At 41.5% G+C, this 15,896-nt stretch overlaps 1 protein-coding gene across 1 annotated transcript in view; it reads right to left on the minus strand.

Moving 5' to 3' along the window:
* The window catches only part of NR6A1 (nuclear receptor subfamily 6 group A member 1), a 399,090-nt gene extending 383,939 nt beyond the window's left edge, over positions 1-15,151 (minus strand). The window contains exon 1 of the mRNA XM_075322829.1: positions 15,032-15,151. Coding sequence (XP_075178944.1) covers positions 15,032-15,074 — 43 coding nt within the window. The 5' untranslated portion in view covers positions 15,075-15,151. The remainder of the gene's footprint in view (positions 1-15,031) is intronic.
* Positions 15,152-15,896: the final 745 nt, after the last annotated feature.

The following is a 15,896-nucleotide window of genomic DNA, read 5'->3' on the forward strand; positions in this document are numbered from 1 at the left end:
TGTGGAGCAGGGGTGTTACATTTGGTGTTATCTCTCACACACTCTCTCATACTGGTCACTGGAAGCTCAACATGGTTCCTCATGGCAAAGAATTTTCTGAGGATCTGAAAAAAGAATTGTTGCTCTACATAAAGATGGCTGAGGCTATAAGAAGATTGCCAGCACCCTGACACTGAGTTGCAGCACGGTGGCCAAGACCATACAGCGGTATAACAGGATATGAGCCACTCAGAACAGACCTCACCATGGTAGACCAAAGGAGTTGAGTGCACGTGCTCAGCGTCATATCCAGAGGTTGTCTTTTCACAATAGACATATAAGTGCTGCCAGCATTGCTGCAGAGGTTACAGGCGTGGTGGGTCCGCCTGTCAGTGCTCAGACCATACACCGCACACTGCATCAAATTGGTCTGCAATGGCAAATGAATGGTCTGCATGGCTGTCGTTCCAGAAGGAAGCCCTATTCTAAAGATGATGCACAAGAAAGTCCACAAAACAGTTTACGGAAGACAAGCAGACATGGACATGTCCTGTGGTCTAATGAGACTAAGATAAACTTACGTAATTGGTTCAGATGCGTCGAGAGTGTGTTGCGGCAACCAGGTGAGGAGGACAAAGACAAGTGTGTCCTCCTAACAGGCAAGCATGGTGGTAGGAGTGTCATAGTTTGGGGTGGTAGGAGTGTCATAGTTTGGGGCTGCATGAGTGCTGCCGGCTGTGGAGAGCTACAGTTTATTAAGGGAACGATGAATACCAACATGTACTATAACATACTGAAGCAGAACATGATCCCCCCTTCGGAATCTGGGCTGCAGGGCAGTATTCCAACATGATAATGACCCTCAAATACATTTCCAATACGACCACTACCTTGCTAAAGAACAGCAGGGTAAAGGTGCTGTACTGACCAACGATATCTCCAGACCTAAACCCTATTGAGCATCTGTTGGGTCTTCTCTAATGGAAGGTGGAGGATCATAAAGTCTCTAACATTCACCAGCTCTGTGATGTCATCATGGAGGATGGAAGAGGATCCAGTGGCTCCTGTGAAGCTCTAGTGATCCCCATGCCCATGAGATTTAAGATAGGGCTTGAAAATAATGGTGGCCACAAAAAATATTGACATTCTGGGCACAATTATTCCTGTCCGTTGCAGAGATATTACCTCGTACAGTTTAGGTCATAATTTATGCAAATTTCAAGGAAGCATTAACAAAGATTTGTCTCTAGGGGAGCTTACTTTTCCCCCTGCATGACGTCGCTTAATTATAAGCAGGAGGTGTCTCCTGTGTGAGAGTCCTGCTCCCTGCAGCCACTGTGCAAAATAAAGTGTCATTACAAATACATACAGCTTTCATCTCATGGCGGTCTCATGTATGTATGTATGTAGATGGACAGTAGAGCTGTCATTACCAACACCTCTGCAGTTCTCATCTCATAGCACTGTCAGCTTTGTTCTACTCCTCCTCGCACCACACTGACTGCTAGCAGATGAAAGTTAGAGGTGTTTTTAATGACACGGCCATAGAAATATACTATAACATCAGAAGCCTATTAAGAGGGGTCCCCTTTTAGAGAAAATTTAATCCAATTTGAACCATCCCTCCATAAACCAGCAGAGAGACCTACTACCAAACAGCATCCAATGCTTTGGCAACCTCCAATATTTCTGCCAAAAAGCTGGTGGCTTCCATCTAAAAGAAGGTTGGTCGGCATATTTTTACTATTTAATCTAAGAGCATCATAATGTAGGTGCAGATAGTCTGATTCTAGTAATGTGTCACTTGTTAGGCTGTGTGCTTTAGCTTCCATTCAGTGTTATATCAGCAATGCGTGCCGACCAGCAGGACCAGGCCTCGCGTGCCGACCAGCAGGACCAGGCCTCGCGTGCCGACCAGCAGGACCAGGCCTCGCGTGCCGACCAGCAGGACCAGGCCTCGCGTGCCGACCAGCAGGACCAGGCCTCGCGTGCCGACCAGCAGGACCAGGCCTCGCGTGCCGACCAGCAGGACCAGGCCTCGCGTGCCGACCAGCAGGACCAGGCCTCGCGTGCCGACCAGCAGGACCAGGCCTCGCGTGCCGACCAGCAGGACCAGGCCTCGCGTGCCGACCAGCAGGACCAGGCCTCGCGTGCCGACCAGCAGGACCAGGCCTCGCGTGCCGACCAGCAGGACCAGGCCTCGCGTGCCGACCAGCAGGACCAGGCCTCGCGTGCCGACCAGCAGGACCAGGCCTCGCGTGCCGACCAGCAGGACCAGGCCTCGCGTGCCGACCAGCAGGACCAGGCCTCGCGTGCCGACCAGCAGGACCAGGCCTCGCGTGCCGACCAGCAGGACCAGGCCTCGCGTGCCGACCAGCAGGACCAGGCCTCGCGTGCCGACCAGCAGGACCAGGCCTCGCGTGCCGACCAGCAGGACCAGGCCTCGCGTGCCGACCAGCAGGACCAGGCCTCGCGTGCCGACCAGCAGGACCAGGCCTCGCGTGCCGACCAGCAGGACCAGGCCTCGCGTGCCGACCAGCAGGACCAGGCCTCGCGTGCCGACCAGCAGGACCAGGCCTCGCGTGCCGACCAGCAGGACCAGGCCTCGCGTGCCGACCAGCAGGACCAGGCCTCGCGTGCCGACCAGCAGGACCAGGCCTCGCGTGCCGACCAGCAGGACCAGGCCTCGCGTGCCGACCAGCAGGACCAGGCCTCGCGTGCCGACCAGCAGGACCAGGCCTCGCGTGCCGACCAGCAGGACCAGGCCTCGCGTGCCGACCAGCAGGACCAGGCCTCGCGTGCCGACCAGCAGGACCAGGCCTCGCGTGCCGACCAGCAGGACCAGGCCTCGCGTGCCGACCAGCAGGACCAGGCCTCGCGTGCCGACCAGCAGGACCAGGCCTCGCGTGCCGACCAGCAGGACCAGGCCTCGCGTGCCGACCAGTCAGGCTAATCTGTGTAACCCGCCCTCACCACTGACTGGCAGCTTGATATAACTGATGACAGGAAGCTGCCAATCAGTGATGTGGGCGGGGTTATACAGAGCTCAGCATTCTGACCACTCCTACATCTATACCAGAGAAAACAGGAATTCTATCAAAACTGCACAAATCATTCCAGTAAATGATAAATCCCTAAAATCAGGCTCTATGCCCAACCCCATGCTGTGCTCAAATTCCATTGCAAAAACCTGCTGACAGATCCTCTTTGATACAGCACTTTTTTCTGTCCTCTGCATTAAAAAAAACAATTTAAAAATTAAGAAATTTTTAAAATGTGGTATTCTTAAATGGGGGAGGGGGGATTTTCTTTACCATAGTTTCTGGCAAGAATGTATTCCTAAAAAGATGGTTCTTGGAGAACTGCGAATGTATACAACATAACAGCAAATATATCCAAACGTCAAGGTTATGAGTCTTGAAAAAAAAAATGCTAAAAATTAGATAATGTATCCGTGGAAGGAATACATAATAATCATCAGCAGGGACAACCCACTGACACATCAATACTCAAGGACCCTGCAGGCAACTGTTCAGAGAGGAACAACAACAGAGTCCACAGAGTCCTCAGGGAAAACAGCAGGACCAAGCCCTCCTGATAAGGTGATTATTTCATTAAGTCTTTAGAAGTTGAAGATGGTCACGTTTATCAAGAGTTTCATTAGCATAATGAACCAAACTAGAAGAACAATAGCTGCTTTTTGAGATTTAATTGCAGCATTAATTGTTCTTTATTGTAGAATTGGCAAAAAAAAAAAGTGCAGTAGAACACATGTGAATAGGGTTCCATGTACAAGGTGTAAAATTCTGCATGGGATTGAGCATTTTTCCTCGGACATTTTTTTTCGTAAATTTTTCCCAAAGTAACGCATGGACAATTTTGGTGAAAGTCAAGCCTCTCGTTAGATATTTTCAAAATTTTTAGTTTTTCTGCTACTTCTTTTTAATCTTTTTTGTATGGAAACCATCAACAAGGTGCTGGTTTTTTTAAAGGGGACCAACCACCAGATTTTCCTATATAAACTAAAGCCAGTGCTATACTGGCGCTATCATGCTGATTCTATACATACCTTTAGTTATGAGATCGGATGTATACTTTCTGAAATACAGGCAAGTAAAGTTTGTGAAATGCACTGTTATTTGATTGATAGCAGCTACAGAATATCTAATAGGTGGGTTGGGTTTTGCTAGTTATTCCCGCCCCTGTCTGCTGCCTGTCCTTACTCCCTCCTCCCCCTGTAATAACAGAGACAGGCAGGCAGACAGGGGCGGGAATAACTGGCAAAACCGGCGGTGATTGGATGCAGAGGTCGCGAGATGTCACGTGAGCCCTCAACCGCGGTTACCGACAGCACCAGAACAAGAGGTGAGTACAGGGTCTTTTATTTTAACTGGGGGGGGGGGGTAAAGGTGGAATCAGGAGGTGTTGTCCTAGTGGTGGACAACTCCTTTAATGGCGCTATATAAGCAAATCACAATCAATAAATATGCCTGCAATAACCTCACTGTAACCTCACTGCCACTGAAGCTGTCCCAACCCCTAAACGTACTGTACCCTGAGTAATACCTTATAGATTGTAAGACATGAGGTCACCAGTTTTTACCTTCAAAATAGCATTAATTCTTCTAGGTATACCTGCACATGGTTTTTGTTGTAACGTGGTAGGGAAGTTGTTCCAAACACCTTGGAGAACGAACCCCAGATCTTCTGTGTATGAGGCTTGTACAGATCCTTCAGTTTCCTCATGTAATCAATCCTACACAAATTGGATAATGTGAGATCAGGGCTCTGCGGGGGCCGGAGCGTCCCCTCCAGGGCTCTGCGGGGGCCGGAGCGTCCCCTCCAGGGGCCGGATCGTCACCTCCAGGGCTCTGCAGGGGCCGGATCGTCACCTCCAGGACTCGTTTTTCTTCTTCACCCTGATCATTGTTCTTAATGACATTGGCTGTGTTTGGGGTCGTTTTGCTACAGAATAAATTTGTAGCCAACCACATGCCTGCCTGATGGTATTACATGAAGGAAAAGTATTTCCCAGCATTGAGGACATCAATCTTGACCAAATCTGAAACTCAATTTGACGAAATGCAGCCTCAAACTTGCAGGACCCTCCTCCATGCTTCACTGTTCCTGCAGACACTCATCATTGTACCGCTCTCCAGACCTCTGGCGAACAAACTACCTTCTGTTACGGCAAATACTTATTAGTCCAGAGCATATGCTGCCATGTTTCTGCTTCCACGTTCTAACGTTTCCCTTGAGTCACAAGGCACTGTTTCCATGTCAAAGGTTTGGTTATTAGTTGGATTTCTTCTGTGAAGTCCACTTCTGGCCAGCCTTCTACAAACAGTAAATGGGTGTAGGTGGATCCCACCAGTTGCTGAACGTTCTCAACTGATGACACTGCTGGACATCTTCTGATTTTGAAGCTTGATGTTTTTTATCTGCTGCAATGTTTCCTTAGCCTATCTTTTTGCTCATCAACGTTGCTCCTTTTCTTGGTTCTTCTTCGAAAGCGCTAGAAACATCAAATCATGAAATCCTAGTTTGCTTTGATATCTTTGCCTGGGAGAGATTTTGCTGAGGCAGTATAACTACCTTGTGTCACGTTGCTTTGCCCAGTTTTGCCATGGTCCATGACCTGTGACATGAAACGGTCTTCCACAACCTCACCTTTGCAAAGGGTGTGTGCACATAAAAATGGCGGGAGACTGGCCAAGGTTTTCCTACATGAAGCCACTTCAGGAAAAAGAGGGTAGTCTTTCTTCTGAAGCTGCTTCACTACCATTTGTGCCCACGTTTTTATTATTTTATTGCAAGAATTTAAGGTATAGCTAGCGAACAGCTTCCTAGTAGAAGTCTAGATTAGTGATGAGTGGGCACTACCATGCTCAGGTGCTCTGTACTCGTAACTAGTGATGAGCGGGTACTACCATGCTCCGGTGCTCTGTACTCGTAACTAGTGATGAGCGGGCACTACCATGCTCAGGTGCTCGGTACTCGCAACTAGTGATGAGCGGGCACTACCATGCCCAGGTGCTCAGTACTCGTAACTAGTGATGAGCGGGCACTACCATGCTCAGTACTCGTAACTAGTGATGAGCGGGCACTACCATGCTCAGGTGCTCAGTACTCGTAACGAGCAGTCAGATGCTAGAGTATCCGAGTAAACTGGAAGTCATTGGTGGACTTGAGCTTTTTAACGGAAGATTTTCCCATTGACTTCTATTAGACATGGGTACTAGAGTCGCTCTCATCCGAGCGACTGATTGCTCATTACCAGCATGGCAGTGCTCGCTCATCACTAGTTACGAGTACAGAGCACCCGAGCATGGTAGTGCCCGCTCATCACTAGTTACGAGTACTGAGCACCCGAGCATGGTAGTGCCCGCTCATCACTAGTTACAAGTACAGAACACCCGAGCATGGTAGTGCCCGCTCATCACTAGTTACAAGTACAGAGCACTCGAGCATGGCAGTGCTCGCTCATCACTAGTTATGAGTACTGAGCACCCGAGCATGGTAGTGCCCGCTCATCACTAGTTACGAGTACAGAACACCCAAGCATGGTAGTGCCCACTCATGACTAATTACCAGTACAGAGCACCCGAGCATGGTAGTGCCCACTCATCACTAATTACGAGTATCCGAGCATGGTAGTGCCCACTCATCACTAATTACGAGTATCCGAGCATGGTAGTAACCTACATTGCCAATATAAAACATTGCCCTATTGGCAAGGTGATGAAGAGAAAACCAGCCTAAAACTGGAGCAAGTTTTTCCCGAAAGAATGTAAAGGATGAAACAATGATAATGATTATCTATTCTAGACTCCCCTTTACAAACACTTTTTTTCACTTTTCAGTCTTGCCTCACTCTGCTCCAAAAATATCACAAGGCGTCTGGTTAGCGCACCCTTACAGGACTAGTCCAGGAATAAATGAGTGATGGGGGTCATCAGAAAGAATTCTGTGATCTCAGAGTCATGTTGACTTTGTTTAGACATGGAAGATAAGAAAACCTATACAAAGATTTGCTTCTGAAGTCCTTGGTGTATTTATATAGCAATGTTTGCAGTTTGCCCATTTGGTGCATGCCCTGTTCAAGCTGCAGGCATATACGCAAGGTGAACACAAAGTGTCCTTTTGGCATAGCCCAAGCTAGTAAATGTTCGACCGTCCACTTTAAAAACAAAGAAAAAAGTAAACACCATACGTTATTACTTTTTTCCCAAACACGACAACCCTTGAATGGCATAAGTGGGGGCATCACACGAGGCTGGGGGCATCACACGAGGCTGGGGGCATCACACGAGGCTGGGGGCATCACACGAGGCTGGGGGCATCACACGAGGCTGGGGGCATCACACGAGGCTGGGGGCATCACACGAGGCTGGGGGCATCACACGAGTGGTCCGATTTCCATCCAGATTTTTTTTCCCACTTGTCATCCATTTTTTTTACAGTAGCATTAATTAACCATTTCCAGTTTTCTATGTTACAGAATTGTAATGTATCCATAGAAATCGGATTCTATACTGTGGCATCCCATTATTTTCTTGCACCCATAGACTTGTATGGGCGAGTCTCATCTGATTTCGGCGTAAAATCGCAGCACGCTGCGATCAGACAGTGTGCGTAATTGCACGATAAGCCAATCTGCAGAAATGTATCTCTGGCCGCGAAAACCACTTTAATGGCCAAATCTGATTCACAAAACAGAGCAGAATAGGACCTGCCCGAGTCTTATGAATCAGATACACGGATCAGCAGCATTTACCAAATCTACCTCTGTTGGAGGCGGATTCTGTCTGTGACGGGCAGCCGTTATCTGCCAGGTACGGGGCAGGCTCAACCGGTGAGCCCGTTCCATACATCCGCTCCTGAATAGCAAACATTGGGGGGATTAAACCCATGTTCCCACAATGTAAATGGTGCATTTTTAAAAAGAATCTGTCTGCAGGTTTTTGCTATGTAAGCTAAAGCTAGCATGCTGCAAGGGTTAAGACAGGAAGTTCAGGGATGCCTGAATTGTCAGTCGGATCCTTTATTTGCCATGTTTGTTTAAGCAGTAGGATCCTTATCATTACAGGACTAGAAACTCATGCAGAGAAGTTCGACACATCCTCTGCTTTGATTGTCACCTCACAGTCAGTGTACAATCTCTATAGAGAGCCTGGTGTGGGTGGGACAGCTCTCCCAGCTCTGCTACATGACTAAACCTAAAAATTCAGATTGGATAAAAATTGCTGCACCCAGTAATCTAAATGATACATCTTTGGATTCAGGATCTCCTTGTCTATATTATGCTGCTCTCAGATGAGGCAGCAAAAACATGCTGACATATTCCCTTTAAGGCAGAAAAGTGGAACAGTGCGTTTTTATAGTGTTTTTTTTATGCATTTGTCACAAAACTGCAATCAGATCCTTATGCCAGCAAATTCAATGAGAAGCCTGAAGTGTAGTGCCAAGGTAGAGTTTTTTTCCTTGCAGATCTGGTGGAGAAAATAATCTGCAGCATGTCAGCATATTTTTTTACTACTGGAAGCAATAAAAGACGCACGCAAAAAAGCATCAAAAAGGCGTGGTTTGTGCTGCAGTTTTCCAGTCATAAGATGCAGACAAATCCGTGTGCACATACCCTAATAGTGCAAGTAATGTGGATGTGATTTTCTCAAAATTCATACCCTGTTTAGAGATGCTGCAGAACTGTGCATTTTTGGTGCACTATTTTGCCCCGTGGATGTCTATGGGAGTCTGAAATAAATGCATGTAAAACTTCAATTGAATCATAGCATTTCTGCATTAAAAAAAAAAATAAAATGACTGTGCCCAATTGGTGGCAAAAATGCTAGAAGGGGCGGAAAAATGGGGTGGAAAAAAAAAGGGTCCGAAAAAAAAAAAAGGGGAGAAGGGAGAAATAAAGGGGAGAAGGGAGAAAAAAAGGGGAGAAGGGAGAAAAAAAGGGGAGAAGGGAGAAAAAAAGGGGAGAAGGGAGAAAAAAAGGGGAGAAGGGAGAAAAAAGGGGAGAAGGGAGAAAAAAAGGGGAGAAGGGAGAAAAAAGGGGAGAAGGGAGAAAAAAGGGGAGAAGGGAGAAAAAAGGGGAGAAGGGAGAAAAAAGGGGAGAAGGGAGAAAAAAGGGGAGAAGGGAGAAAAAAGGGGAGAAGGGAGAAAAAAGGGGAGAAGGGAGAAAAAAGGGGAGAAGGGAGAAAAAAGGGGAGAAGGGAGAAAAAAGGGGAGAAGGGAGAAAAAAGGGGAGAAGGGAGAAAAAAGGGGAGAAGGGAGAAAAAAGGGGAGAAGGGAGAAAAAAGGGGAGAAGGGAGAAAAAAGGGGAGAAGGGAGAAAAAAGGGGAGAAGGGAGAAAAAAGGGGAGAAGGGAGAAAAAAGGGGAGAAGGGAGAAAAAAGGGGAGAAGGGAGAAAAAAGGGGAGAAGGGAGAAAAAAGGGGAGAAGGGAGAAAAAAGGGGAGAAGGGAGAAAAAAGGGGAGAAGGGAGAAAAAAGGGGAGAAGGGAGAAAAAAGGGGAGAAGGGAGAAAAAAGGGGAGAAGGGAGAAAAAAGGGGAGAAGGGAGAAAAAAGGGGAGAAGGGAGAAAAAAGGGGAGAAGGGAGAAAAAAGGGGAGAAGGGAGAAAAAAGGGGAGAAGGGAGAAAAAAGGGGAGAAGGGAGAAAAAAGGGGAGAAGGGAGAAAAAAGGGGAGAAGGGAGAAAAAAGGGGAGAAGGGAGAAAAAAGGGGAGAAGGGAGAAAAAAGGGGAGAAGGGAGAAAAAAGGGGAGAAGGGAGAAAAAAGGGGAGAAGGGAGAAAAAAGGGGAGAAGGGAGAAAAAAGGGGAGAAGGGAGAAAAAAGGGGAGAAGGGAGAAAAAAGGGGAGAAGGGAGAAAAAAGGGGAGAAGGGAGAAAAAAGGGGAGAAGGGAGAAAAAAGGGGAGAAGGGAGAAAAAAGGGGAGAAGGGAGGAAAAAGGGGAGAAGGGAGGAAAAAGGGGAGAAGGGAGAAAAAAGGGGAGAAGGGAGAAAAAAGGGGAGAAGGGAGAAAAAAGGGGAGAAGGGAGGAAAAAGGGGAGAAGGGATAAAAAAGGGGAGAAGGGAGAAAAAAGGGGAGAAGGGAGAAAAAAGGGGAGAAGGGAGAAAAAAGGGGAGAAGGGAGAAAAAAGGGGAGAAGGGAGAAAAAAGGGGAAAAGGGAGAAAAAAGGGGAAAAGGGAGAAAAAAGGGGAGAAGGGAGAAAAAAGGGGAGAAGGGAGAAAAAAGGGGAGAAGGGAGAAAAAAGGGGAGAAGGGAGAAAAAAGGGGAGAAGGGAGAAAAAAGGGGAGAAGGGAGAAAAAAGGGGAGAAGGGAGAAAAAAGGGGAGAAGGGAGAAAAAAGGGGAGAAGGGAGAAAAAGGGGAGAAGGGAGAAAAAAGGGGAGAAGGGAGAAAAAAGGGGAGAAGGGAGAAAAAAGGGGAGAAGGGAGAAAAAAGGGGAGAAGGGAGAAAAAAGGGGAGAAGGGAGAAAAAAGGGGAGAAGGGAGAAAAAGGGGAGAAGGGAGAAAAGGGGGAAAAAAGAAAAACATGTATATTTGTACATTTTAGTGTGAACACCTTAAAAAACCATGCAGAGAAAGAATTTCCCTTTGACTGCAGGATACCATGAGTCAATGTCAAGTATTAGAGAGCAAAATATAAAAAAATGATAAAAAAAAAAAAGAATAAAAACATAAAGCGTGTATAAAATAAACGTGGTTCTCCTGTTTCATCCTTTGTAAGGGATTGATCCCTGGTAACTCAGTCCCATTCAATTGCTTTAGCTAATTGCTCCCGAATCTCTCCAAGTTCAAAAGTTCACCTTTTACGACACCCACAAAGCTTTGCACACATTACCAATAAAAAACATCTCCTTTACAAACAACCGGGAAAAGTATCTCAAATGAACAAGAAAAAAAGAAAAAGAAAATCAGAATAGGATATCCCCTGTGCCAGAGTTCAGCAGGGCAGAACTGATGCAAAACTTTAGGGTTAGCGCAGGCAGCGACCTCATTATATAAAGCCAATAATACGTGCAGCGCTTCCTGTGCTATGCTGGGAAGAAATGAATCACCTCCCAGTCATCCCAATTCATATAATCCGCAGCAAGGATCAAACTTATCCAACCGTCTGGGAAAGTTATCAGAAGAATCAGCAGTGGAGAACAGAAGTGTCACACACACACACACACACATATACATATACACATATATAACGTGTGTAAAAATACAAATATTGATTTAAAAAATGAATTTAAAAACACCATTTTATTTATATATACTGTCTTTTTTGTTAAATTAATTGATAATAATTTCACTCTATTTAATTCTACATTTCAAATAGAACAGAGGAGATTGTATGTAAGTGTTTATATAATATATATATATATATATATATATATATATATATATATATATATATATTATATATTCATTGTACACACATATAGGTTATGTTTTTAAATTCATTTTAATTGTATTTTTTTGATCACTACACAAATGTATTATGTATCTGTATGAATTTTTTATTATATATATATATATATATATATATATATATATATATATATATATATATATATATATATATATATATATATATATATATATTTATTATTATTATTATAGCGCCATTTATTCCATGGCGCTTTACAGTGACAGAGGGTATACGTACAAGAATCATTAACAGTACATAACAGACTGGTATAGGAGGAGAGAGGACCCTGCCTGCGATGGCTCACAGTCTATAGGGAATGGGTGATATATATATATAACGTGTATAGATTGTAAAAACACATAATTTAAAACAAATTTAAAACCCCCATGCACTGCATATATTGTGTGTATATAGATAGAAAAAATATAAATTTAAAGTTAATTTAAAACAAACCATTATATATGTGTGTGTATTTAAATAAATTTTTCAGAATTATACTTTTTTCAATTTTTACACTAGAAAGGAATATGATAAAATACATATTGAATTCATGACAATGTAACACACACACACATATATATATATATATTCAGTGTACATATGTACTGAAAACTAGGTATAGATATGAATATATACTTCTGAATATGTGTATGATACAAAATATTACTATTTTATTAATATTACTAATTTACTATACTATACAATGTGAACAAGACCGGTTTTAAATTATTTTTTTCAATCTAAGCAACTAATATATATATATATATATATATATATATATATATATATATATACACCTTGTACATAAAATGATTTGTTACACAGATATGCATACACAGAATATTAAAAATGCCTATAAAATGTGTATAATTCTACAAACTGCATGTAACAAGTATATAGAAAATGAGAATAATATTTATATACAAAGTAAAAGTTATTACTTCATCCCTAAAGTAATCCAAACCCTGGAATCTCTATAATCTAGGGTATACTGTATATCCCAAAATACGTTTTTGAGGGGGGGGGGGTTTGCACCATGACCTACCTAATTACCAATAAATATTTTCAACATTCTATATTATTATGTTTTTAAACTATGAAATGCAAGAAATAATAAAAATGGCCATCTTAATAAGAATTTTTCTGAGTGTACACCACTACTATTTGATAGTAGATTGCATTTACTGTTTGCTCATGTGACATCTGTTCTGTCAATATGAAAATTAATATTGTAAAATCAACAGAACTGATTAAAAAACAAAAAAAAAGTCCAATTTAAATACTTTTTCACCCATTCCCCAGCCCCCTCTCCCCCCAACAAAAATATCCCCTTCATTAGCTCCATGCGGAACATTATTCCCATAAATCACTTTGTACAATACACCAGGATGTGAAATAGTAATCATTTCAGCACAATATATATATATATATATATATATATATATATATATATATATATATATATATATTCTCCATATAAGCAAATTAAATCAATATTTTTAAAGCAAATTATGTAGATCAACTTCCTAAAAATCAATATTGACAATTAAATTTGCAACAAACGGCATCAAATTGATCTATAAATCCTTGCTCTGTCATTTCATCACTCTTCACCATTTTCACACATAGGGTAAAAATTGGGCTTTTTTTCACTAATAAATATATATATATAGTAAATCTGCCTGCGTTCAACCATCCAAGCAAAGTGGATTTGATTTTGTGAATACTCCGCCCAACGCCTATAAAGAGGTATGGTTTTTTTTTGCTTTTTTTGGGGGGGGGGGGGGGAGGAGAGTGTTTCCTCTATGGGAAGACTTAAAAAAATGAATGTAAAAAAGTAAAGAATCAAAACTGTTTTTTATAAAAAATAAAATAAAAAGTTTCTTCAAAACAGGCAACATATAAAGAAGAAAACTCATAGAAAAAAAATACAGAAAAAAAATGTGTGAACGCAGCCTTTCAGTACTAGTTTGATTTTGTTTTTATAAATGACACAATTCAGTGCAACTAGGATCACACTCCTCACTACCTGACCTGTTTTGGATTATTCTCTAGGTCACCCTCCCCAATCTATATTTTCGTTCCCCAAGAAGGGGCGTGGTTGGTCAACACATTTACATTTAAAGGGATATTCCCATAAATGGCTGACCCCCTTCCTCTAGATTTGCGCAGTATATTAAGGGCATACGGTACATCGACCACCAGGGAAGATGGGGTTTACAACAAATTGACAGCAGGTGAGAATGCGTGATCCCCGTTACGTGCACATTATTTACCCTATCAAATTATAATAAATCAAAACACAAATGGAAATTAAATAAAAGAAAAAATAACAAATAATCAAACATGAAAGGAAAATAAACTAAACCAAAACTAAATGGAAAAAATAAGAAAAAAATAAACTGTAAAATAAAATTAACATGTAAATTAGATCAAAATAAAATAACTAAATAATAAAAGTAAATTAAAAATATGATCAACAACTGTAAATTAAAAAGAAAAAATAACATGAATGAAAAATAAAGAAGAAAAGAAAAAAAAGCAATAATATATTAAATGAAACAAATGTAAATTAAATGAAAATAAAAATTATAAAGTAAAAAGAAAATTAAACAAATGTTAACTATATAACAAACTGTAAAATAATAAAATTAACCTGAAACTTAAATAAAAATAGAATATAAAATAAAAATCAACACAACTGTAAATTAAATCAAAATAAAATAAAAAAAGCTATAAAATAAACCAAACACAAATGTAAAATAAAATAAATAACTATAAATAAAAAGCAACTGTAAATTAAATCAAAATAAAATACAAATACAAAAGTAAAAGAAAAACAACTAAAATAATAAATCAAACACAAATGTAAATTAAATAAAAATATAAAAACTATAAAATAATAAATCAAATATAAATTATATAAAAAAAAACCTGTAAATTATTAACATGCAAATCAAAATAAATAGAAAAATAATAAAAAAAATCAACACAACTGTAAATTAAATCAAAATAAAAAAATAACTAAAATAAACCACATGTAAAATAAAAGAAAAGTAAATAAAAAAAATAGCACAACTGTAAATTAAAAAGAAAATAAAACATGTAAAAAAAACTATAAAATAACACAAATGTAAATAAAAAAAAAATATAAAATATTAAAGTAAATATAAAACAAAAAATTAAACACAAATGTAAATTAAATAAAAGTAAAATAAAAAAAAATAACTATACTCTAGTAAATCATATACAAAAGGAAAAGAATAAAAAAAAAATCTAAACAATAATAAATTAAATAAAAAATGGAATTTAAAATAAAAATAAAAAGTTAAGAAAAATAAAAAAAAAACAATGCAAAAATACTAAATTAAATTCTAGCATTATTCTAGAGAAATTAAATTAATTAAATAATTAACCTTTGACCCTAGCTGCCTAATATTGCCCAGTACATGTGGGTTGCATGATCTCTCAGCATCACCTTGTCACACAATTGTCATTTTCCTTCAGCCTCCCCCCTGCCCTGCCTCCTCCCCTTACTCTCTACCTTCCCATAATAATGCCATGCCCTGTGCTGCCCCCCAGCTTGCCCTCTGCTGCCCCCCAGCATGCCATGCTGTGTGCTCTCACCAGTGGCAGGCACCGGTCCGGCCCCACTATTGTCCACTGCCATGTCCCGCGGTGCGGTGGCTGCCGAGGAACCTCGTTCAGCAGCAGCAGCCGCTCAGCTGCTCCATCCTCTGGGTGCAGCCAAGCATCCCTGGCCGACGGGGGCGTGGCTCAGGAGCGTGACATCACTACGTCGAGCGTGACACACGCTTGGCCTCTCGGGAAATGTAGTTTCGTTTCCCGTTCTGCTCTGTCGTCATGGAACACAATAAAATGATGTTACAGTATAAAACAGAACGTGTACTGTAACACACAAAAGCGAACTTACTAACAAATAACCACACACATTTACCCACATTTGCCTAAGAGTAAAACTGGCCAGCAACCAATCACAGGTCGTCTCTTATTTAGTTACCTGTATGTAAAAAAATGAAAGCTGTACTGTGGTTGGTTGCTATAGGCAACAAGGCAAACTTACTATTAACAGTATTGATAAATGAAGCCACTTTTCTTTACAGAAATAGTGCAAATATAAAGATATTTATCATTTTTCTTGTTTTTTGGCACATGGCTTTTTATTCATACATTCATAGCATGCTTTCTTACTATTCTATGCACATGGAAGTGCGGTTGCGACGAGTGTCCTGTCTAAATGGGGCCTAACGGACTCCCACCCAACAGCCCATACGGGTTTCCGTTTCCATATACAGAATATAGGCTTCCATTTTTTTCATCTACAGGTTCTATCCATATTTTTGACTGATATAAAATGTATTCATTATAGTGTATGGAGTTGTCCACATGTCCGTGTATTCTTTTGTGATGATACTGCTTTCAGTGAGGTAAAACATTTTCAAACAGGCAGGGAAATATTTTACCTCACAGA

The sequence above is a fragment of the Anomaloglossus baeobatrachus genome, chromosome 9, assembly GCF_048569485.1.
Source record: "Anomaloglossus baeobatrachus isolate aAnoBae1 chromosome 9, aAnoBae1.hap1, whole genome shotgun sequence".
In the NCBI taxonomy this organism is placed as follows: Eukaryota; Metazoa; Chordata; class Amphibia; order Anura; family Aromobatidae; genus Anomaloglossus; species Anomaloglossus baeobatrachus.